The sequence below is a fragment of the Sceloporus occidentalis genome, unplaced genomic scaffold, assembly GCF_023333645.1.
Source record: "Sceloporus occidentalis isolate IW3139 unplaced genomic scaffold, rSceOcc1.0.p SCAF_3, whole genome shotgun sequence".
Classification (NCBI taxonomy): domain Eukaryota; kingdom Metazoa; phylum Chordata; class Lepidosauria; order Squamata; family Phrynosomatidae; genus Sceloporus; species Sceloporus occidentalis.
In genome coordinates this window covers 142,090,167-142,116,252 of record NW_028316983.1, presented here as the reverse complement: position 1 = coordinate 142,116,252, position 26,086 = coordinate 142,090,167, and the positions used below count along the sequence as shown (strand labels likewise).

The 26,086-nt window shown below is 41.1% G+C and overlaps 1 protein-coding gene across 1 annotated transcript in view; it reads right to left on the bottom strand.

Moving 5' to 3' along the window:
* Positions 1-26,086, bottom strand: part of CRB1 (crumbs cell polarity complex component 1) — a 113,953-nt gene that overhangs the window by 71,358 nt on the left and 16,509 nt on the right. Inside the window, exons 3-5 of the mRNA XM_089518337.1 lie at positions 16,427-16,622; positions 10,721-10,860; positions 8,201-8,383 (exon numbers count right to left, since the gene is read on the bottom strand). Of these exons, the coding sequence (XP_089374463.1) occupies positions 8,201-8,383; positions 10,721-10,860; positions 16,427-16,622 (519 nt within the window). The remainder of the gene's footprint in view (positions 1-8,200; positions 8,384-10,720; positions 10,861-16,426; positions 16,623-26,086) is intronic.

The window sequence follows — 26,086 nt, the reverse complement described above, 5'->3', positions numbered from 1 at the left end:
AATAATAAGACTAGGAATGTGAAGTGCAGTGATGAAAAACTAGACAAGATCCTAAAGAGTAAATATATATAACTGAGCATTGTTTCCATGTTCTTATGGAGTCACACTCAACTACAATCTCAGTATGTGAGAAAAGCCAGCCAGGGGTGGCAGTGTCGGGGAGATGAAATAGAAGTGACAGTATGTAGCAAAATGGACTGTTTGTCCAGATATATGTAAAGTTCTTGCCCCATCACTGTTAGGAGCATTCCTCTATCTTGGCTGAGGTTAAGTGATGCTTGCATGTTTCAAAGAGAACACTTTATTAGAAGTCCCTCAGAATTAAACAAACCCCATGAAAGTCAACAGCAAGAAGGGGGATTCAAAATATAGTCAGGGCTCTTGTTTATAAAGCTGATTACAGGGTGCACAGCTCATATATTAGGGAGTGAAGGATTAAAGAAAGGTTTTTAAATGATGGCAAGAAAGGGGAGGGAGTCTTTAAGATCTATTTTGAGCTTGTCCAAATGCTCTTTCAAGATCAGAGATGTTCTGAAATGAGGCAAAAACTGCTTTAAAGTGCTAATTGTCTCTCTGTTTTTTAAGATTTTTTAAAAAATACATTTGCAGTCAGCAAGCACTTGTTAGTCCTGAGGGTTTCCTGTGATGCTCTGTAGCATTTGATATAGTACACTTGCATGTACATGTTCATTCAAAAGGAAATTCCATTGAGTCAAATGGGACCTACTCTTAGGGAAGTGGGTACAGGATTGCAGCCTTAGTGCTATGATCTAAATAACTGTCAAGTGTGTATCTCAAAGAGACTCCCTTGTGAACTTCTTCCCCTCTCTGATTAGGTGATAATCCTTCTGCAGTGAGATTAGCCTGGAGCAGGACATTCTTGGGAAGAGATTTTGTATGGCAGATAATTTTTTGTTATCTCGAAGGCTTTCATGGCCAGCATCCATAGTTTTTGTGGGGTTTTCGGCCTACATGGTTGAGTTCTGGAAGAGTTCGGAAACGTCAGAAACGAACTCTTCCGCAACACAGCCACATAACCCAAAAAACCCACAAAAAATATAATCTTTTTTGTTTGTTCATTCACCCTAAACATAAGGCTGACACATATTGCCCATATCCTCTAAATATGATCCAAAAGCTCCTCCAACTTTTTGAAGAAGAGTCTGATGGTACTACAAGGATGAACTTGGGGAGGGGGAAGCATTTCACTGATGGAAACACTTTTGTCAGTGGAGAGACTTATTTGGGTAAGACTTGTTTACAGTTTGGATCCTCCTGAATCCTTCTTAGCTGGAGGATTGTAAACAGAGTAAACAGATCATTGGGGGTGCAAAGTATTTGGCCTCCTTTCATGGATGACAGTTATGACAGGGAACACCTGGCTTCTTGGAGGTAGTTATCTTTTGTTCTCTCTCTCTCTGATGTACTCCACACATGCATGCACACGCACACACACATGTGAACCACACAATTGCTGAATATCTGAATTTTTGTGTTCCAGAATGGATGAAGCAGCCCTGTCTGAAACCCCAAAGAGCTGGCTGTTGGCAACGGATACAGAATGACAATACTAAGCTAGAATGCCTTTACTGGCCTCACTCATCAGGCAGTGTTTTCTTATTTTGTATTTGCCAGTTTGAAAATCTGATGGATTATTGCTTTCTAAGAACCTGGCGATTGCTTCCCCTCCCTCAGAATAAAGGAAACCATAACTGTCAAGGTCCTATGCCTCCAACAGATCTTTCCTGTCACCTTGCAGTACTTTACAAACAATGAAAGTCAGCTCATATATTCATCTGTGAGTAATCAAGCACAGAGCAGTCACGAATGAGCAATCAAGCACTCTGAACTACCTTGTAACCGTTCTTTGGGGCTGATCTCCTTGGCAAAATGCCTTACAGCAGGCTATTGTCAAAAAAGCATAGTGCAGCTGAGAGGTTTGATCTCATTTTGTCAGTGACTGCAGCGTTGGTCAGCAAGGCAGAAAGAGCATAGGAAATCTTTGCCCCTCAAAAGGGGATTTTGAATTTCAAGATTTTGCATGAGGAAAGAAAACACAACTTTGGAAGCTTCTTGTTCTACTGTTTGCCTTTGGAGTCCCCAGAGGACATATGGGTTTGGCTGTCTTTATCCTCTCCTGCCCCCTCTAAATCAAGACAGCTGATATGGATTTTGATACTGATAATGCCTATGGCGCTTTAACTTCAGGCTGTAGGAACCAACATTCACCACCAGCCATCAGTATCAGTCTGTTGGGTTCCCCTCCAGCATCAAACCTTCAAGACTTGCATAGTCGCTATGGATGAAAGGCAGTGTCACACTGAAGAATGAATAACTTGCCCCTTCCAAGATATTCACAGTTCTAAGCTAGAACTCTGTCCTTATTTAATTCAATCTCTCCTTCAAGATCTTGACACATCCATTGATCAAATAGGTCTCCATTGCTTCTAACTCTACAATGGCCTTGAGAAGAAGATCAGGATGAACGTTAATGAACCACCCAGTGTGCTTTGTGTGAGAGAGTGGATTTGAACCTAGATTCCCTTGGTCTACCATTATTTATCTGGGTTCCCTATTTCATAGGGTTGTTATGAGAATAAAATGAGATGATCCCGTATATACGTTCAGCTCTTGTGAAAAAAGGGTGGAACACAAAAAGGATAAATAAATATCATGATGTCACAGTGAAGACAACTGTGTTTTGAAAGTAGGTGGAATTCCACAATTTTATTGTGGAAATGCTGTTAGTACAGCAGTCAGGACATATGCACCATTCATTCTACAACCTATACCAGCTGGAAGATTCCATGCAGCCTAGCTCTATAAGACGTTTGTTTTAGCAAACACATATACACTCCGCAGAACCTCCTAGCAAGTCATGTAGGGTTGATTATCCGTCTGGTTTGGGATTATCCACACGTGAAAAATGAGGCACACCTTTTTCTTAGGTAAAATTTCAGAAGCACTTTTACATTAAGAAGGAACTGCTGCTCAGAGGAGTGCACCTGCTATGTCTGTGCTTGAGCCACTGATCTGAGTGTAGCTGTTAATTGAAACAGGGAAGGCCTAGAACATTTGTCCATATAAAAATGCATGCAATAGATGGAAGTTGCTGCAGGTAGTTTTGCTGAACCTCTACATTCAAAGCATTTAGGTGATGCCACTGGATGCTGAAGGGAAGACAGTAAAGCCAAACATCACAAGAAGAAACTGTTGATGCTCTGATTGATCCATAGCAACTGCCCACAGGGCAAGGCTGACTAGTATTTGCAGCACCAAAGAAAGATCCAAGTGAGCAACTTGCCTTGACAAAAGCTAGTGGTGGACAAAGGCCTCATGAATTGCTTCTCCATTCTTTTCCTCCAAAGCTCTGATTCTGCTTGAAGCTGTGAAATCTTGCAGGGCCAATCTTCCAACTCAACCCTTTCCTTTCCTTTCTGTGTTCTTTTTGGCTCTGCTGTTGGAGCAGTGTGCTAACAGTAATCATTTGATTCTTCAGGCACATCAGACCTGAAGGGAAATGTCTGAAAGGATCCTCACTAATACCTTCACTCGTACCTGTTTTCCAGTGAGGAATATAGCAGCCCCATACTTGGTCAGCTCATCCTCTTCTAATTCAAAATTTAGGCTTGGGGCAAAGCAATGGAGCAGCTCTGGATAGCTGTGTTTACAGAATCCTTTGGTTAGTTGATTTGTCATGGCCCACTAGTCCTTTCCCCACTGCACACAGGAACTGGAAATTACTGATCTAACTGTGTTGGGTCCCTTAGATTTTGAAATTAAAATCTGGTGATCCTCTTAGCTACATTTAAGAGATTGCTCACATAAAAGTGGACAACAGAACGTTACTGCCTGATATGTGGGGAGGATATATAGAGTGCATACTCTAAATGCTTCCAGTTTGGCTGTTGCTCAGCTTGCTGACTTTCAGAAATAAAACCATCAGAGGTTTTTTTTAGCCAAGAAATTAATGCACATATGATTCAAGTGTCACAACATTATCCTTTTTTTATTGGCTCAGTGTAGTTGAAAATGACTAAAGATACTGAGGGATTCCCTGTGGGGATTCAGGATGCCAAGATAAATAGTGATGGTGGAGGTGGAAGACAGAGAGAGTTGGCAGAGTCCTTCTTTATGAAAAGTCCACCGCCAAATGGGGCCTTCAGGCAATGAGCACATGGACTATCAACAATATAACTAATTCCGACATTTTTTCTCACTGTGGCTGGCAAAGGTTTTCACTTAAGATCACTGTGGTCAAAAAGATCCTTTTGCCTAAAAGCTTCACTTCCTTGCCATGTAGCCAGGCAGAAAAAGGCTTCAGAATGGGAGTCTAATTACTTCTATCCTTTACTGACTGAAGGCTTACTAGGACCAGCAGTTGAATTTGGACTTCAGCAACATTTTCTTTCAGTGTTCCATTTACAGGCCTATTCCTTGAGCAAACCTAAAACCTAGCCACACGATTCACCTGTAGAGCAGGTGCTGTTGCTTGATTACAAAAGCTTCTCATAGATCAAGGCCCTTTCACACTGTGTAATTATAGTGCTATTGTTCCCCTTTAATGGCCCTGGCAACATCCTATGGAATCCTGAGATTTGATCTTTATGGAGGGGCCTTTAGGATGCTCAGCAGAGATTTCCAGAGATTTTCACCAAAGTACAACCCCAGCATTCTATAGGATGCTATTGCAGCAGTTAAACTAGAGTAATTGCACTATAAATGTGTAGTGTGAAAAGCCCCACCTTAGCAAGTAGCACACTGGATACTGGTGTAAATCTGCTACCTACATGATGGCACCAGTCACTAACATGATTTGTACATCTCTAAAAGTTCTAACCAGGGTACAAGATCTGGGATCTATATGCTCAGTTTTTCAATCAATAATCCTCTAAGGAGGATCATTCATAAGATATATTGGTATAGCTAGGAATTGGGTTCAGCATGTCTGAGACGAATCAATGAAGTTGTGACTTTACTTATGTGCTAGGCAGGTGTCCAGCTTCAACACCACACATCTGGCTCACAAGTCAACCATTCCATCCTTAAGTTCACTTTTGTGAGTTTTAAATCAGTTCTGTCTAGATGGGCAACTGACCTTCAGAAGTATCATCATTGAACAAAGAGTCCGTGTGCCCTAGTCAGTGACCCTGGAAGGACTGTTAAAAAATAAGCTCATGAACACCCTCTCATTGCTGGAGGTGAAAGCTGGCTATTCATGAACCCATGGTCCCATTCACTCAGTTAACTGTCAAATGAATTACAGCAGCCTCTAATCACCTTTGGGCTTCATTATCTGTTGGTGTAACATTAAGCAAAGCTGTATATCTCTCTGCAATGGAAAGTCATTACTATTACTACCACTATGATGTTTTGTTAGTCCATCATCATGCTGACTTTTAAAGTTGTTTATTTTGACACAGTCAGCAACTCAAAAAATTGATTACATTCATCACTAGGTGAAACTGCTTTAAAAAGATGATTTTTAAAGAAATGAGAAAAGTCAGTTGTCTTTAGAAATGTAATTATTCACTAATTTCTTCTTGAAGGTAACAGTGAGTAATTTCAGCAGCTGCTCGAAGCTGTTGGGTGATGACAAAGAATCAGTTCCCAGAACACAACTGGAAAAGCACTGGTCATAGTAAGTATCTGGTAGATGCAGAGCATTATAATCCTCTGGCTCCTTATGGGTCTAGTTCTCTGAACACAGTAGGATATTTTGTGTACAGCTTCTGTTCCCATGCTTTCCTTTCTTGTTTATTTATGTGTATTTGTGCAGAATTTTTGTCTCAGCTATTTTTTGTCTGACTATTAAAAAAATGTAAATGTCAAGTGGCTAAAAGTTGGGGACATTATTTGGTATTCTTAAGGTGACAATGGAGTTTATCAAACGGGAGGAATTTCTCTTAAATTCGAATGAAAAGAAAGTGGGGCCAAAACACATTCACTTAAAGTTGCTAGTTTCGCGCAATTACATGAATACGCACTGCATTCGAACTGGCTCCCCATTGCCCGAAAATAGCATGCCATTGCCCGAATTTGCGTGTGGCAGTCTATCACGCAATAACATGAAACCACATGATTGTGTTTGGACTGACTTCCAATTGCCCGAATTTGTGTTTAGTGGGTTATCATGCAATAACGTTAAATCCCATGATTGCATTCAGATTGCCATCGGATTATACTTCCACTTCCCCTTGTCTGATAAACTCCAATGGTGTAGACTGCCTACATTGGATTCTGCAGCAATACATGACTTTAGGGCAGGGGTGGGAATACAGTAGCCCTTAAGATTTTTAAAAAAATATTTATTTAGTTGTAATTATATGGAAAATGTTAGAGTCACATATCAATTAAGAATAGTAACAAAGGCCAGAATTTTCTGGCAGTTATAAATGCATAATCTAGAGTTGCACTCTTGTGACTGTTACATATTCATGATTTCTACGTAGTCCCTAGTTTTTAGGGGATAGCTAGGCACCACTAGGAAGCAGTCATTGTGATCAATGGGATTCTGTTCTCCAGTTGCTTGGGACATGACTGGCTGATGTTTCCACCTACCCCTTGTGCAAATGATCTCTGGAATGAGGGGGATTTGCAATACGGGTCCTGTTTCTGCCTGTCGCACAAGAGGCCACTTCAGAAGAGAATGGATGGAAACAGTGGCCCAGTACCAACTAAAACGTCACAAAACATTGAGCAAGCTTCTGAGCTTGTTATATTTTCCCCTTAGACTGGATATTAAACAAATTGAGGAAGAGGAGCATGAAGGCATCTGAGCCTAAATTTCATCATGATTGTCAAATGGAGTATACAGTAGTAGGAGTTGCTTTTGACATATGCATTCAAGTCAACTCCAACTTATGGCAACCATTCTATACATTTGTCTTGGTAACATTATTCAGAGGAGGTTTGTCATCGCCTTCCTCTTAGGCTGAGAGAATGTGGCTTGCCCAAGTTCACTCAGTGGGTTTCTATGGTTGAGCAGGGGTTCAGACCATGGTCTCCCAGAGTCCTAGGCTAATGCTCAAACCACTATACCATCCTGGCTCCCATTGTAGGATGAGACTACAGACCTAGTTGGACTATGTTCTAGTCCAGGGGTAGGCCTTGCAGATGTGTTGGCTTATAGCTCGCATCAGTCCAACTCATCTGACCAATGGCAGGTAATAATAATAATAATAATAATAATAATTTATATACCACTTTTCCATGTTGATCAAAGCGGTGCACAATAAAAAATAGAGAATACAATAATACATGTTAAAAGTACAAATGTGCATACAATAAAACAAAACAAAATAATAAAAATTATCAGTTACAATTTAAAAGCCATAAAAAACCAAATCAAAGCCAGCTGAGTTGATATCAATGATGCAAGTACATGTTGGGGGGAAACCACACAATATCAAGGCACATGGGGGAAAGCTTGATGGAAAAGAAAGGTCTTCAGTCTCTTTTTGAAGAGGTGGTGGAGCGGAGCTCATCGGGAAGGGTGTTCCAAATTTTTGGGGCCGAGATAGAAAAGGCCCTGTGCGAGGTTGACGCATATCTCGCGGTCGGAACCCTTAACAAATTCTTCCCAGCTGACCTGAGTGTGCGGGGCGGATTGTATGGGGAGAGGTGCTCCTCTAAGTAACCTGGGCCCAAGCCATTTGGTATAGTGGTTTGAGCATATTGTGGGAGATGGAGTCAGAAGCACTTAGGAGAAGGTTATCCACCTTGGTGTTATGCAGATTTCAGCTATAACTAGGGCTGTTATAATACTAAACAAATTTCTCTGCTTTCTCTCTCTCCAGATCTTAGCAAAATAGGAACACATCAAATAAACCTGTTAAATCATATTTAAATTCACTGAGGGCACTAGAAAATTTCTGAAAACCCCACATCACTGGTACTGTCTAACATGCCACTGTCTCCTAAACTGATTTCTTATATGGCTATCATTACTACTGGAAACTTAGCATTTTTACATTATGAAAATACTTTAGCCAAACCCAGAAATGTATGTTTATTGCTAATGATGGTATTCCTACAGATATTCCACCCATGGTTTCTGTGCATGGAATTAATAACTACAGATTGAATTGCTGCTTATGAAAGAGCCCTTAGCATCTATTGCAGGTTATGCCCAGCAGGGGGACCCTTTGGACTGTGACTATTAGATATCCAAGTCAAAAGATCTGGAGACCTATGTTACCTGTGAATCCTGAACGACAGTGACACACATAACCTGATGCTGTATGGTAGCTGAACTCTGAGGGTAGCTCTAGAATCGCTCCATACCAGTTTGACCATGATAATTCCACACATTCGCTCCCATGGCGGCATGGATTACTGTTACACTCGTTTATGTCAATTTCACAGTGTGACCCCGCATAGCCTGTGTTATTGAAGAGAAGAAAAGGTAGGAAACATTACAATTATTGAAAGAATATTAAAACATGAACTGTACAAAACATTATTGTTATCAGCATTAAAAAGCACTAAAAGCAACGCAATATTTCACCCAACATAGTGCAGCAGAATGTTTGAGATGTGTGAAAGGATGAAGTAAGATAAAGTTGGGGAAAGTGCTGCCTTCACATTGTGTGTGGTTCCTTTTGTGGCCCTGAAAGCAACAGGGCGCTCCGCTCAGGCCATATTTGCACACATATTTGCATGCAGATATGGTGGTTAGACCTTTTCCATTCCACAGTTACCCTTAATTTTGGTCACAAACTGGGTAAAACAGATGCAGGAAGTGCCATGATGTCTATTCTTTATTGGAAGTGCAATGCATTGGAAGTGATGTCATGTCACTTCCAATCACTGCTTTTGGGTTGTTTTCAAGTCAAAAGAAAAAAGAAAAAGAAAATCATGCTGAGTGGCTTGATGGTTCTGTGGCGGTGGAAAGACCAAACACAAATGGTTTTAAGTTTTGGACCATTTTCAGGAGAAAATTTGTCTGAAAATCAGCTTGAAACAATGGGGCTCGACAGACTGCCCCAAAAGGGTGGGCTGGAGCCACCCGTTTTTGCTCCTGAGGGAGCTCGCAGCAGCCAAGCCACGTGGGTTCCTTCCGTACCAAAAAGAACCCACTAAAAGTAGTGGGTTTTGGCAGGCACCGCCATCAGTGTGCCATTAGCGCACTGTGGCGCAGCAGTGCCCTGATGTACAGATGCAGCACCGCGCTCATGTCATCATGGCAGCCCACGTACGGACTAGGGTTTGGCAGCATGCAGTTGGTGTGTGCTCCTGAACCCTAGAATTGGCGCTAGCACGCCAGTTCCTGCCCATCTGTTTCAGGCCCATATTAAAATTTAGTAAAGGGTTCAAGGGCTGTGGATGCCACACCTTCTCCACCCTTGTCATATGACAGTGTCCAGAATGTGTACATTACTAGACTAGTTTTTATGGATTGTGAGAAGAAGAAGAAGAAGAAGAAGAAGAAGAAGAAGAAGAAGAAGAGGAGGAGGAGGAGGAGGAGGAGGAGGAGGAGGAGGAGGAGGGACTAAAGTTAATATCCTAGTTACATCTAATTGTCATTGGGTTTGTTTGTTTATTTGCTTATTTATTTTTAATGGTTGGGAATTACTATTTCATTTTTTTAAACTTAATACAGATTGAGTGAACACGTATTTGCTTGCTTCCTATCTTGGAGCTGAGGGAGGGTTCTATGTACTTGTTTACTCTCATCCTTGTCATATTTCCAATATAAAATGGCACAATTTTTGTCCTAATACATTATATTGTATGGTACAAAAAGGGTCCCCAGTGGTAAAATGCAATGAATTGACCAGAGTCATTTTGATTTGAGCTGTATTTTGTCTAAAACCAACCAACGAACAAACCAATCCTGTAAATGGCAAGTTGATAAAACTAGGGGCATTACTTAAAATTCTTGAGGTGACATTGTTGTAAAATTCTTGTCTACTGTATATACTCATGTATAAACTTAGGATATTAGTCAAAAAATTGACGCAAAAAACTGACTTATCCATGGATTAATGTAAATATTGTACTTTAATTCTTATAAAAAAAAGAGGAACCACCCCTTGGTGAAAGGTGAGAGCTAAATCCCTTCTCAGAGCACCTAAAAGAAGCATCAACCCACTCTACTATCTCATCCATCCAGCCTTTAGGGTGAGCACAAACAGTTATGCCTGTCAAAATTTTTAAAGTTCTTTAGCATTGTTTTCCTTTGCTTCATCTTTTACACCCTTTGTTACTTGCCTCTAAGTTTTAATCTTGACTTATTCATGGGTCATATCAAAATTCATAATTTTGGCTCCAAAACTTGCCCTCGACTTATACATGAAGTTGAGTGTATACGGTAGTTATTTTTACTCCTGTGAAAATTCTGCAACAAAAGTGCTAAAAAGTCATATATAGTAGAATGAAGGTTAAAAAGGTACATTATGGGAACGATGATAAGTTTTCCAATGTGTTGTTATTACTCTATGCTATGTACATAGTAGAATTGAATAAGACAGGTATATGGACAGGTGGACAGGCATAAAGCCTCAGGTTTCCTTTATTGCTCACTCCATCATGGAAAGGGAAAGAGCATACCAAATTAATAAATGAACTTTCATTTACGTAATTTATAAAGGTGAGATGTTCAAAGTATTTGGATCTAGAATTTTGGCTTTTGTGCCACATATATTTTAAAAAACCTGTTTTTTCAAAATGTAGAACAGATTCAGAGATAGTGCTTGTAAGAAAATACAGAGCTTACCTGACCAGCAGTGGCATATGTAACTCTCCGCTGTATCCTCACAGGTTGCATTGTTATAACATGGATGTGACCAGCAGAAAGGAATTAACATTTCACAGTGCAGGCCCATATATCCACTGTCTGTACAGTTGCAGGTATATCTGCATTTCAATTAAATTCAAATTAAAAAGTGCCATTATCCTTTTTTTTTCTCAAAACTAGAATATTCACCAATGTAGCATCCTTCTCTGTCTTACACAAAGCTTTTTAGAGCACAAACATAGCATCTAGGCCTTTCTCTTTCTTGAGTTTGCCATTTTATATAAGAGACATCATTTTACTTCACTATTTATATTTAATGGGATTTGAGCATCTACAGATTTTGGTATCCACGGAGGATCTTGGAACCAAACCTGAGTGGATACCAAAGGTCCACTTTATATAAATGAACATAGAGGTATTCCCTAGAAGTAGTCTAAGGTAAGGGTGGGGAACACTTTTTCTGTTGATGGCCCCATTTCTGGAGGTGTGTGGGGTGTAATTTTTGTGTGAAGTGGGTCTACAACTTTGTAATGGGTGTAACAAGAGGAAAAATGAATATAGCCTCCTGTTTTATTCCTTCTTCCCATTCTGTCTCTGTTTTTCTCTCTTTCTATGTTAACTTCCTCTTCCTATACTCCCTCTATAGGAGCTTATCACACTCACATTTAATCTGGCTGTACCCTAATGGGATACAGTTGAGATGCGGGATGCTGGTGGCAGTTATCACACATAATTCACCACCGATTCCACTGGCCAAGTACAGCCCAACTGCATCCCAGCACCCAGATGTGCTTTGGAGACTGTTTTTCAAAGCCGGGAGCTTTCCGACTTGGAAAAGTGGCCTCTGAAGCATGTCTGGGGGCCAGACTCCAGCCAGGCTGTGCTTGGCCAATGGAATTGGCAGTGCATTACATGTGACAATTTCTTCCTGCATCCCTCATCCCAGCTGCATCCCATTAGGGTGCAATCGGGTTAAATGTGCGGGCGATAAGCTCCTATTATGTGTTATACTTTGGTAGTGTCTGAGTGAAAAGGTTTATTTTGTCTTGGCAGTGCAAGCGAATATTGCTGAAGTTATTTCCCACTCAAGATCTATCTTTTAGTTTTCTTTTTTATCCCACTTAAGATAGTCTTATCTGACACACTTCAAAAGCTTCTGGTTTTTTTCCTTCCAAAACCTTTTTCTACATGGCCACTTTTCATGTTGTCATTAAACCATACTCCTTGCATGTGTTTCTCTAAATTATCTTCATCATTAGGAAGTTGCTTCATACTGACTCAAGCCATTTGGACCATCTAGCCCACTACTGTCTACACTGACTGACAGTGATTCTTCAAGGTTTCTGATAGAAGTCTTTGCTGGCTTTATCTACAGATGCTGAGAAGTGAACCTGGGACCTTTAGTATGTAGATCCCTTTCCCCAAACCGACAGACAGACAGATTTTACATGTGTTCCTGGTAAAGGAGGTTTTTATGAGACTATTTACTGAGGTCAACCTACTTTTCTGAAATCCCTAGACCTAACATAAAAATTTGCTCCGGATTTGATTATCCTTTAAAGATTGAAATGAGCGCATGGAGATCTTCAACTTCACTTTTCAAAATTCATATTTACACTCACATGTTCTGGAAATCTTATTTGCCTACACTCAGACTGGAGATCCAGCATCATATAGTGGTTTGAATGTTGGACTAGGACTCTGGGAGACCAGAGTTTGAAATTCTGCTCCATCATGGAAACCCACTAGGTGATCTTGGGCAAGTTACCCTCTTTCAGCCTTTGATGTTCTTGTAGTTATTGTTGTATGCCTTCAAATAGTTTCCGACTTATGGTGACCCTAAGGTAACCCTATCATAAGATTTCCTCAGCAACTTTCTTCAGAGGGGGTTTGTCATTGCCATCCTCTGAGGCTGAGAGAGTGTGACTTGCCCAAGGTCAACCAGTGGGTTTCATGGAAGAATGGGGAATTGAACCCTGGTCTCCAGAGTCATAGTTCAACACTCAGACCACTATGCCACACTGGCTCTCTAACCTTAGAGGAAGGCAATGGCAAACCACCACTGAACAAATATTGCAGAGCAAACTGCATGATAGATTTGCTGTAAGATCACAATAAGTCAGAAATAGCTCGAGGGTTCACAATAACAACAACTCTCAAATTTAATCAGTCTCCACTAATCCAGTTTACGACAGAACATAAAAAACAATTCTCCTGAAAGTGGCCTTTGCAAAATGATGCCATAAAATCTGATTGTTGCTTTATCTAAGAAGGGCACAAAACCTGAGCCTGTAATCCGAACAAATTAGTTCAATGGACAGCTTCATTGGCATAGCTTTAATAAATAGTGGTTATTGTACCATTCAGACAGAATAGAGGATTCTACGTCAGTGTGATGTCTGTTCTGTTGTGATAGGAGAAGGCAGTGATTCACATCATTCACTCTATTTTCATTGTAGTCAAAATATCATCATTGACACATAAGCAGGAGGTTTCTTAAAGTTTGCGGTGGGGGGGGGGGAGTCCCACATTTTTCACAGTTCAAAAAAAAAAAAAAAGCAGAATCCTGAAGGGGATGCCCCATCCAAAGTCCAATAGGAAACTGATGAGGAAAATGGAGGTAGAAGATGAGAGTTTTGCTGAACCCTGATAACCAATACTCTGCTCCAACATATTGCTGTGGGCTCCACTTCTTTCACTCTGAAAGGCTTTCTTTTTTAAACAACTCTCTTGAGAAAAATCTGGATCCACTCACTGAAGTTGTAAACGTGTGCCAAGGATTTTGAACTTGACCATTTGAGATTATAAGCAGTGATCTCACATTGACTGAATGCTGCTGTTGCTGTTGTTGCTGTGTGCCTTCAAGTCGTTTCTGATTTATGGTGACCCTATCATGGGGTTTTATTGGCAAGAGTTGTTTGGAGGTGGTTTGTCATTGCCTTCCAAGGTCACCAACGGGTTTCGTGCCTGAACTGGGAATTGAATTCTTGTCTCCAGAGTCATAGTCCAACACTCAAACCATTATACCCACTGGATCTCATTGAATTCTATCCAATGCAGTAACATTTCCTTGACAATGATGTCATACAAGCAGCATCTGCTGAAATTATCTCTTCTGCCCAGCTATTATTTGGAAGCCCTACCCTAACAACAACTCGATTCTTTTTTTAATGAGGAAACCAGCCATTGTGGGATTCTTTGTTCCGACACACCATCTTAAGACTAACCATGCAGATCTCATGGCTTCAGCACTAAGCCAGTTATTCCTTTTCCTCCTTTCCTCCCTACAGCCACCTAACCTGGTTTTTGGAACATATTTCCTGATAAAGAGAGCTGGAAATGTTGAAAGTTTGCCCACTGTTTTGTGCCTACTTGGGTGGTCTTAGTACAGATATTGCCTGACTGATAGTATTCTTGTCAAGATCACAAAGAACTATTTTACATGTTAGCAGGAGATCATAAGCCTCATTTGCTGATTCAAAAATGCCCATACAAGGCATATACCATGGTTGACCTTCAGCCCTTTTGGAATCAAAATAACCTTTTCTACTGGGGAATTATCAGCATTTGGAAACAGAAGGAGAGAAATGGAAGGATGGTATGTTAAGTCCATTTCTCAGGTGCTATTATTCCATTCCTAATGTTCCTACTCGGCACCCAGCCATATGGACTTTCAAATGCCTATCACATGGAATTTCAAATATATGTTCTGTATCTCAAACCTCAAAAGCCATGGGAGAAAGATTTGGGGAAAAACGTTCAAGTCCTTATCCAGTCCCTGTTCCCTTACTGGAAATTTCTTTTGAGGGGCAGAGGAGTTGATTTACTGTGTAGCTGAGGGTGTCTATCCTGTTTATAAAAGAAAGTCTTCTGTTTAAAGGGTTGTTCAGCCAAAGTCAAGTCCAAGATAGACTATAAAGAAGGTAGAATCTCTGAAGTTATATAAGGAATATCTGGACAGCAAACAGTACAGGCTCACAGGTGACCCAGTCATAGTCCCCTCATCCAATACATATGGTGTTATTTCTATTTAAATAATAACAATTACCTCCACATTTGCATCTATGCATATAAAACAGCATACATATTCTTATGCAAATCTGTATCCTATTTTGTTCCCCTTCCTTTAATGAATCTCCCTTGGTTTGGAGAAATTTATGTCACTTTAGTACAATCTGCACTTTACTTTAGTCCAAACTTGAAATCTGTGGGATTTGCTTCTAAACAGGAATATTTAGAATTGGAGTACAAATCTTGAATGAATCACTTTTTTAGCCAAAAGAACTACGATCCTCCTTAGTGCCAATGAATGGGTGCCACAATATACCATATCTTTACCAGACCTATTAGAAAAAGTTTGTGTCACCATGCTGACAAACAAACAAAAAACAAACAGCTTCATTTATATTCCACTTCATACTGTGTCTAAGCGGTTTACAATTGTAAGCTAATTGCCCCCAACAAGTTGGGTACTCATTTTAGCGATCACAGAAGGATGCAAGCCTGAGTCAAACTTGAGCCCTGGCTAGTATTGAAGTCACAATCTTATGGTTTTGAGTGAGTGGCTGCAGTACAGGCATTTAACCACTGCACCACCAGGGACCACTGCGCCACCATTAGACCAGTCTAATGGGCCTCTACTTCTTTTTCCAATTGAAATCATGTTTAATGTTCTACCCAAGGAGTTTGGATCAGATCTTCGAAAGCTTACTTTTTTATGTTACAATTCCCAGAATCCCCCAGCTCTAAGAATCTCCTGGGAGCTGTGGTCCAGAAAGGCAGCTTTACTAAGCCCTGCTATAGCCTCTGTTTTGAACTGGCAAAACCACTTATGAGTATTCTGGCCTAAGAAAACTCTATAAAATCCATGGGTCACCATAAGTCAAGAGGTGAGTTGAAGGCACATACAAACATACATAGAGCACGATCCAAAATAAAACTCTGAAATTTCAATGAAAACAAAGGGCACTGAGGATGCAATGAATGGGCAACACATTCTGTTCTCTCTGTGTCAGAGACAGGGAACATCTATCCCAGAATATGTTTTGTATGATAATTCCCACAGTCCCTTACCACTGGTCATGCAAGGAATGGTCAGTCAAAACATTTGGAGGGAAAGATGTTCCACCATCTTGCCCTGGTTGGAGCATGGATACATGGGTGTTATAAAGAGGCTAGTGAAATGTGTGTCTGAGTGCAACAGTGTGCTCCACACCTTATACATATGTATACATGAGAATGTCTGAAGTGAAATCCTAATACTGAGATGCACTGATGGCTAAGCATGTTTGTAGTAGCCACTGCTGCCTGTCTGTGCAGGCATAGCTGTATATATTGTGTCTCTCCTTTATGAAAACACACAGGTAACATATGTTTTAAAAGCTGCTCCACATAAACATCAGAGCCACATCCAGAATGCTTTATTTTGTGGAAGGAGTTTATTTTAGGGGGGAGGATTTATCATTTTTGGTTGAGAATAAGATTACATTTCAGCTTTATTTTAAAATATATATATATCCCCATATTCTAGCAGGAATTAGTGGTTGGATATCCAGCTGGTAAACAAAAGCAAGGAATTCATATTTTCAACCAGTTTAACCTAGAAGTGATTCCTGCCTATTAGGCTAAAGGTAACAAGTGCTTGTCACCTGTTGTCAACTCTTTTCCAGCACTGAGAGTACATACCCATTGATATCATCTATACACTGCCCCCCATTGAGGCATGGCTGACTTGCACATTCATCAATGTTGACGGCACAGAGATCACCGAGAAAGCCAAGTGGACAGGAACAGTAATAGCCCCCCAGACTATCATGACAGGTTCCACCATTAAGACAAGGCTGTGACAAACACTCGTCAATTTCCAGCTCACAGTTGATACCTGCAGAAAAAATTAAGTACAATATGAAATCTGAAGGGACATCAGAAATATCTGTTCTGGGAATGCAAATCTATTTATAGGCTTCTGAAATACAGTCACCCTTCTATTTTCACAGACTTGGAGCCCACGTCCCTTGGAAATACGTGAGGGGCAAATGGAGGGTGACACAATGGGGCATATGCCCAAGGCGTGTGTGCAGCAGTGTACACAGGAGCAGGTTGCCATTGGAAACAATAGGGACTCCAATATCAGCAATTTTCCATTTTTGTGGAGGGGTCCAGAACAGATACCCATGAAAACGGAGGGGCGACTATATGTAGGAATGCGCTGGTTCTCAGATGTCATCATCATCACCACCATCATCCTTGTCATATCCAGCTGTGCAGAAATTGAGGTTCCCAATAGCTGCAGGTGACTAAAAAACTTGACTTTGTGGGTCAGTTACTAAAGACATCAGGAAAAGATCTTCCTTCTCTCCACATCCTGCTTTCTGACTGCACTCCTTAATTCTCTCAGACCCCATTTGATTTAATCCCTAACTCTGTTAATTTCTTTATTTTACAAACATTTAGCTCCCTTAGTTTAGCTCTCTATATTTTCTAAATGAAGAGGACTTGCAGCAGAGGCTCTGGTGTTTAGAAACTGAATGGATTCTTGACAGCAAGCATATCTTCTCAACTAAAAATAAGGTGGGTTGCCTTGCAAAATTAGAATATAAAGGCATCCATTTCCAAAAGTGCTACTCCAAAATCTATCCCCATCTGTTGCATCCAATGGGACTTGTGTTCAAAAATACATATTTAAGATTGGAATACCAGTTGGATGTCATATTCAGTTGGAAAGTCTTAATTTAAAGTATCCATTCACAATGTTGTTGGTTTCTGGATGAGCTCTACAGGACACAGTGTAATTTCATCAGTCTAGTGAGGGCAGAAAAGCAGAAAAACCCTCATCCAATCACACACTTGATTACATTCTTTCCTATAAGCAAAGTGAACATTAGGAACATAGCAATTTGTGTTATAGTGAGTCAGACAATTGGTCTGTCTAGCTCCATGGTGACTTGAATAGCAGCAGCTCTACAGTGTTTCATACAGGGATCTTTCCCAACTTTACTTCAAGATGCTTGGAATGAAATCTGGGAACTTGTGTCTGCTAAGAATGTTGTCTGACAGTGAGCTACAACTTTTCCATTGTCACTGATATAAATGAAAAGACATTGGAGATTATCACATGGGGACAGGATTAGAACGAGATTGTTCTCCCGTCCTTATCCCATCTTTGACTATGATCCAGCAAAAGGCTTCCAGCTCACAGCGCCATTGTCCCATTACTGAAGCAGCATTATATTAACACAAACTCCCATTAATGCAAAATGCCATGCTGTGCTGCTTCAATGACGAGACAATGATGGGATCTGCGTGATATTGAAAGTCTTCTGCATGATCACAGTCAAGTCCGCTTTCCTGATGGGATAATGTCCAGATAAATGTGAAGTTGTATGAAAATCTTCTTGCGATCACACTGTGAAAACAAGGAATGGATGGGGCAAGGACATTTTGTCCCCCATCTGATAATCTCCACTGGTTTTAGCATGTTAAAGATAAATCTCCCCATATGTACACTGACACGAACTAAAATAAATCTGAGGAGGACCATTTTAGAGTGCCTTTTCAAGCTTCTGAAGAAGAGCTTGAAAAAGTTAATTCTGATGACTAGAATCTTGCTCCAAATCCCTCATCCAAGATGTCCACTAAGAACGTTTAACTCTTTCCTTATTTTTCAAAAGATTTTAGGGCTTTTACTGGAATTATTATGATGCTGACTGTGTTGAAACCTACAAATAAAATTATAGACCTTCAGATAGATAGGTGGACTAAGACATCGGGTGGCATTCTGTGCCATATGCATGTGTGGGTTGTGCTAAAACATACAACTACAAGCCACTACATCCCTACAACAACAAGCCACTACATCACTACATAGTGTCAATCCCATCTCCTGGTCAGTGTCAGAAAACTCAGATGAGTACATAATACAACAAGATTAGTTTTCTAGCCAGTCTCTCTCTCTCTCTCTCTCTCTCTCTCTCTCCCCATGATGTATACAATTTTAGCTTGACAATCCTAGATAGTTGTAGCAAGGACCAGGAACAGCCAGACACATTCTGCAGGTTTTTATTCAGCCAATTACCCTGCCAAATATACAAGCATTATTATTATTATTATTATTAACACACACACACATCCATTTAAAGCTAATTTTATTATCTTTGGCAATAATTGCGAAGAAGGAACTAGCCAGGTTGTTATTGTGATGATAGGCATCTTTATTTTCCAGGAATCCTTACTTTCTGTAATTTGCATTGAGCAAATATTGGTTTGTTTTTAAAATACAACCCCTGTTAACTCATCTTGAACCACTTCTTTCATGTGTCACTTCTATCCTGGTTTCTTTCTGAAACAATAAAATAGCACAACTTGGGCATCGGTTACTGCTAACCCAAATAAATTGCTGCTACCTCACACGCTGTTTTGAGATGTGGATTGAATACTTCATGTGTTGCTTGTCTCCCTGATGTGCACTGCCCTTTGCAGTGACCTTGGCTGTGCTGAGGTTGTTAGGTAAATCTCTCCTGCTCACTCTAGTTATTGGCATTGCTCAGCTGGTGCAAACATAACAGAGATAGAGGGTACTGACTACCCACTGGTGCCTGGCCATGAGGCCCCCTCACTTTACTCTGAGTGTGGCAATTACTACAGAACTGCTGCTGCTGCTTAATGATGGATGTATTGCTCTGGGTCTCTCTAAAGAACCACTAGATTCAAATTCATGTTCACTGTTCTGTTTACAAGTTCAAATAGTATTTCTGCCTCTCTCTTCCCCATGTCTATGCCAATCCGCCCTCATATTCTGAATTGCTGCTGTATGCTGCACTGTTGTGGAATCTTGGAGTATCTTTTCTGGATGGAAACAGCACAAGCATTCCAAGGTAGAGGTGATTCTCATCCTCCCTCCCACCCTTTTCCTCAAGAGTGATACTCAAGGTGGCCTACAGAATAAAAGAGATACAAGTAAAGCTATGTGCAGCTAAAACATACAAAGAGCTAAGATTAAACTAATTGTCTGCACCAGCATGGTGTAGTGGTTTGAGTATAGGATGAAGACTCTGGAAATCAGGTTCGATTCCCTGCTTGGCCATGGAAACCACAGGGTGACCTCTCAGCCTTAGAAAACTCTGTGATAGCTTTACCACAGGGTCACCATAAGTCAGAAATTACTTGAAGACACACAACAACAACAAATACTGCTTGTTATATTGTTACCCATGCTGGTTTATATAAATTTTGGAATCAATGATAACCCTTGGATGACCCCTGGCCAGACTCCAAGCCTGTCCTCCATTACTGGCAAAGCGAGAGGACATGTGCACCTCCCCTGAGGGGAGAAGCCCCATTTACATCTCAGTAGGTCTGGGAAGTCGCATGAAGGGATTATCTTGAGTCAGGAAGAGTAAATGTTTGCCTTTCCTGAAGCTATCACCCCCTCCTCAAGTCTGTTGTCCGAACAACTTAAGTCAGTGATATTATCAGATCCAGACATCCAGGTGAAAGAAAGCAATTAAACGCCTTTGTTTCAATCACCAAAACTCTCTGCCCTCAGGCGAGATTTCGCCCTTAAAAGGTCCCAACTTTGGCTGCTCAGCGCGCCATTTGCAAGGTCTACTTACTCCACGTCAGTCAGACCTCTGTTCTGGTAGCCGGCATCTCTGCTCAAACCCAGGTTGCGGAGCAGACTGTCTCACTGTCCACCACCACTCCATTCACTCCCCGGAGGGAATCTACATTCTGGTAAGCATCACCCTTAGTAACGCCTGAAATCTGTTCCTATTTTCCAACCCTGATTTTCCTGAGTCCTGAGTGTTTGTGTGAGTGTATGCGCAACGCATGTGTTTTTCCCCTATTTCAATAAATTAGACATCTAGTTATTAATATCCGTCTCAGCTTTATTTATTGGGATCCCCTGGTCTACTCCGTATAAATATCGGGAGACGATCCTGGTGGGCTCTTGTAGCCAGCCCCCTCTTGCAATATTTGGACTAATAACAACATAATAAAATTCCCCTACGGACCCTTGGCTACAATATAACACAATCAGTTCCTAAACGCATGCAGCAATAGAACAGTTTTCACTTGATGGTGAAAGTACAGCAAGGAGAGAACTGACCAAGCATCCCTATCACACTAAGGGGCAAACAGGATTTAAAAAAGAGTTAAACAGGAAATGTTGTGTGATAAACATCAAGCATTTCCTGTTTAAGTCTCATTTAACTCTTGTTTAAATCCTGTTTGCCCCCTAGTGTGATAAAAGAATTCTGGGTGTAGGAACACCATAATGAAGATGCTCTGCCTTGTTCCCACTGTGAGGGTGGTGAGACTGAGAGAAACAACCCCCGCAAACATCTTAGAGCTTGGGCAGGCTCATATGGGAAAATACAGTCCATATAGACTAGGCTCTAGCTGTAAAAGGCATCCACATCTCTTTTTCTGGAAATAGACTGGCTGCCAGTGGAGTTGTTGTAACAAATGAGTTCTAGTCTCCTTGTGACCTATCTCCATTAACAATATGGCTGTAGGTGTTTGGACCAGCAGAAGATTTGGCACATTCTTCAAAGGTAGACCCACGCATAGCATGTTACAGTAACATGTTACATGTTACAAGGTATACACTAATGTGGTCAAGTCAGGTGTTCAAACCTGAGCATCTGCGTTCAAGGCTGAGTCTAGGAGTACAGCCAAACGGAAAACTGGCATTTTCAGAGTGAGTGCAATACCATCCAGCACAGGCTTAATCCTTGTTTCCTGATCCACCATTCAACTGACCAAAAGCACTCTCTTGTCCAGTTCCAGTCCTTGGCTTCTCCAGGTAAAGCCCACAGAACTACTATGAATTCGCAGCCCACAGAACTGCTATGCAAGTCAATGTGGACAATAATGAATTAGATGGACCAATGACATGGCTTAATAGAAGGCAGATTCCCAGGTTCCAGTGTTTTGAAGTTCTTTTGACATACCATGAGGAAATAGAAAAAGGCTGTCCATGAGCTGTGGGCTTGGGGAATGGAGGCACCACAGCAAGTCATGTTTGGTTGGGGAAAGAAGATAATCCAGGTAGACAAGTGCAAACAAAGGAAGACAGGCCCATAAATTCTTATCCAAAGTACAGAGCTTTTTAATTCACACACACACATACACTTGGGCGGGCTACAGACCGCTGCTTTGCGGCGGTCTGCCGCCGCCGCCACTTGCTCCATGCGGGAGCCGTAGCAGTCACACCGCGCGGCTCCCGCACGGAGCAAAAAAGGAGCTCCAAAATGGAGCTCCTTCTTGCGGCGCCTCTGTGACGTCGCGAGGCGCCGCTGGTGCATTCGCGACGTCATAGGCGCCGAGACACGTCTGGACGCTATGCGTCTGATACGTAAAGATGGCGGCGCCCGTATGAACAGGGCGCCGCCATCTTGTACGTATTCTATACGTACTAGGGTTAGGGGGGTGCGGAAGCACCACCCCTTCCTAACTCTAGTACGTATAGAATACGTACTAAATGGCGGTGTGTAACCCGCCATAGAATTTGTGTAACTGCAGGAACAAATCTTACTGTCTTTTTTTGCTCCCAATATATATGGTTTCACTACAGCAATACCTAAATCAGACATCTAAAACATTACCCACCAGAGTCTCATTTGAATATCTGCAAACCCCTCTGCTCCTCATTCCATCCTAAGGCATCATGCAGACACCATGACCATCAAGTCAGGTGTAACCCCACAAAAATGGTGATGAGTTTAGCAAGCTCTAAAAAGCATAAGGGATCCCTCTACAGCTCTCTCATGTATAGAGATTTGTATATTCCAATATTGAGGTCTCTACCATGCAACTGATCTGCCCTAATTTTTCAGGGAAAGTCCTATTTAATTCCCTGTCATTCTAGTTTTTCAGCGACTCTTAAAATGTCTCAGTTGCTCACTCCTCCTTCCACTTTCTCTCTTTTTTCCACATTTTACTTCAATTGCTACAAACTGAGCTCAAAGTCTAAAAGTAGTTTGCATTCAATTGACTCAGGGCATATGAGAGGAGAAAAAAGGGCAGAATCTTGCCCATCCCAGTAGGTTCAGGAAAAGGAAACTTCTCAAGCCTCTCCTAGCACTTATCTGTTCTTCCTTAATGACTTTTGCTTTCTCAGTCACATTCACCTGTTGCTTGGCCACATGCTTCCCACTTTTCTGAAATGCTGGAGGACATGTAGTTGTCCAAGCAGGTTCCTAAGTAAAGATAACTGGTACCAGGCAAGTATACCTTTCATGTAAACAATACTGCAGCTGCCTGAGTTCTGCCAATTTACCTTACTCTTCTGATAAATATGTTTTCCGCTGTTTCACAGAAAATTCAAAAAATGTCCCCTCCCTTATGGGCCTTAGTTTTGAAGGGGAAATTGATTTATCCCCCCCACCTGCAATTTTTCACCCAGATTTTAGAATAGGGGAAAGAAACGATGGCAATATAGTTGTAGAATGCTCTTCCATTGGAAGCCCAATTGGCACTGACATGGGCTTTCTCCCAGTAGTGCCAAGTAAAAACATAACTTTTTAAATTAAAGCTTTTGGGGACGAAATCTGATGATTTTATCTTATTCACAGATGTACATGGTTTTAAACTGTTTTAATTTTAATTGCAATATTTTAATATGTTTTTACATTGTTTATATGATTTTTTTAGTCTTTTAATTTTTTTGTTTTACACTGTGAAAATTGATTTTATCATATGCTGCCCTGAAATCTTTTGATATGAAGGGGATATAAATTTTTAAATCAATCAATCAGTCAGACTGGAGGAAGAAGACCACATTTGGGCTGCATCTGAACAGCAGAAGGAATGCAATTTGACAGTGTTTTAACTGTCATAGCCCAGTGCTATGGAATGCTGGAAGTTGTAGTTTTGTGAGATATTTAGCCTTTTCTGGCAGAGAACTCTAGTGACACAACAAACCACAAGTCCCAGGATTCCATAGAATGAAGTCATGACAGTTAAAGCAGTGCCAAACTGTATTACTTCTGCAATGCAGATGCAGCCTTGGTCTCACACTATGTAGGGTTGCCATATCCCACCTGGGGCGGGACTTTCCCGGTTTGGGGCGGGTCCGCACGGTCCCGCCCCAGTTTGGCCCCGCCCCCGGGATCCCCCCCAGCAAGGCACTGGAGGTGGCTCCGTGATTGCGGAGTCCTCCAAGGACTGGTCGGGGCTTGGGAGACGCTGCCTCCCAGGCCCCAGCCAGGCCTTGGACAAGGTTTAAAAATGTAGGACCTTTTTTTTTTAATTTCCTGGCCAGGAAATTTTAAAAAAGTGTCCTACATTTTTAAACCTTGTCCTACATTTTTCCTGGTTTGGAGGTCCTCAGGGATGGCAACCCTAACACTAGGTGGTACATGCATATTATTCAAGCCTAGAAGTGTTTTGTGGGACAACATCTGATTTTCTGTGGTAACCTAAGTAGATTCCCAGCTGGCCTGCTTCAGTTAAATGTGGGGATGTATAGGCAATCTTTGAATTTATTGCTTGTTTCTACATCCATTTATCACTTGTATATATCCATTGCTGACTTTATTTCATTTCAGCAAATCCTCAAATTAGATTTGGCTAGGATCTGAGTTGATCACTCCCCCAGGAGTGCCACATAGGTTAGTTCTCCTTCCCTGTTTGTAAAGTCTTGCTTACTGATGAAGTCTGGTGTTTATGAAATATTACACACATTTTTGTGCCCCTTTGCTTGTCCTAAGTATGGTTCTACACTAGGACAGAACATAGATGTGTTTCCTTTTTCTATATTTCAGATGATTCTACTTATATTGTACCTCCACCTATATAGATAGCCAATAACATCCACAGAGAGTGCCAAGATTTGCACTGAGTGCAGTATTAGTGCAAAATCATTGTACTGTTAAATGCGTCTTTCACAAAGTATAGCTAGGCTGCATCAAAACATGGTAGACAACAGTTGGATGAACATGGCATAAACATTTGATTCTCATCAACCAAATTGTTTTGATCTGTTTGTAAATAACTCAGGGGACATCGCAGCCCTTTCATTTAATTTTTGTGAATATAAGAAAGGGAATTATGGCACACACCTGCAGACCACAAATGTTACATGAAAAGTATTCTAAGAATTGGTTCACATAGGTTCTTAATTATATATGGCATTCATTCTGTGAAATAGGACCAAACTACAGCCACACACGTTCCCCCCGCCCCTAGTTTTCACAAGGTACAATGTGTTCATCTGACACCTGGGTACACACATCTCATCCTGTGTAATAAATCCACCCCTTGTTTCTGTTGCAGATTAATGGATTACTTGCCATACATAGCATATTCTGTTCATGGGGCAAACATGCTTAAACTAGAAAAGTGTTTCTGTGTGTCATAGTCACATGCTAGGTCACTGTGTGAAGCTGTTTTAAGATTCTAAAAATAACCAAAATGACATCAAGAAACATCTCAGTGGTTTTTACTCTATGAATTCATTGTGAGTAATTGTAAAAAGAAAAAGAAGTGAGCATTTGCCAAAGTATGTCTAGTGACCGTAAATCTGTCAGGGCTTGTTAACAGCAGCTCCCTGAGAACATTTGAAAACACTGGCGACAAAAATAAATGCAGTGTGTATCAGAGTCTTAGCATAGCCAGATTCAAAACTACGGGCCAAAAAACAGCCTGATTATTAACATGAAACCACAGGATCGTTTGCTATGTTGGATCAGGCTATTGGTCTGTCAAATCAAGTAACCTCCCTTAGGCAACTGAGTCTTTCCATCTATAAAATGTCTAGCCAATCTGATGGGTTGTATGGAGGGGGGATTTCCCCCTGGTCTCCACAGCTGCAATCAACTTGCAAAAACATGGAATTTTAAGAGACATGGAGGAGGAAGACAAGGAGGAAGAAGAACAGATATATATTTGTGTTGGCACCTGCATACAATGCCCTGCCATAATAGATGTGGTACTAGAAAATAAAACAACTAAATTTAAATGCTCAAAATTAAAGACAGATGACACCAGTCCAGTAACCCATGGGTGGGCACGTGTGATGGGTGTAAGGCACCCACATCTGTAATTAGCCAAAATTGGCTTGAAAATGACTTTAGGTTTTGACTTCTGAGGGTTTTTGCAATACGTGTGTGTTTTGGTATATCTGGGTGTTCAAGGGTGATCTGAGAAAATCCTCTGAACCTGGAGGTTTCTGGAATGGCAACTTGGAGTTTGTAGCATACTTTTGGTCATTTACCACAATCAGAATCATCCACAAACTGGATAACTTTGGGCCCGAACAGACAGGCCAAAAGAAAGCTGCTTTGGATCACTTTGGAGGTATGCTGTTTAAATGACACACACATCTTAAGACGCTGGAAG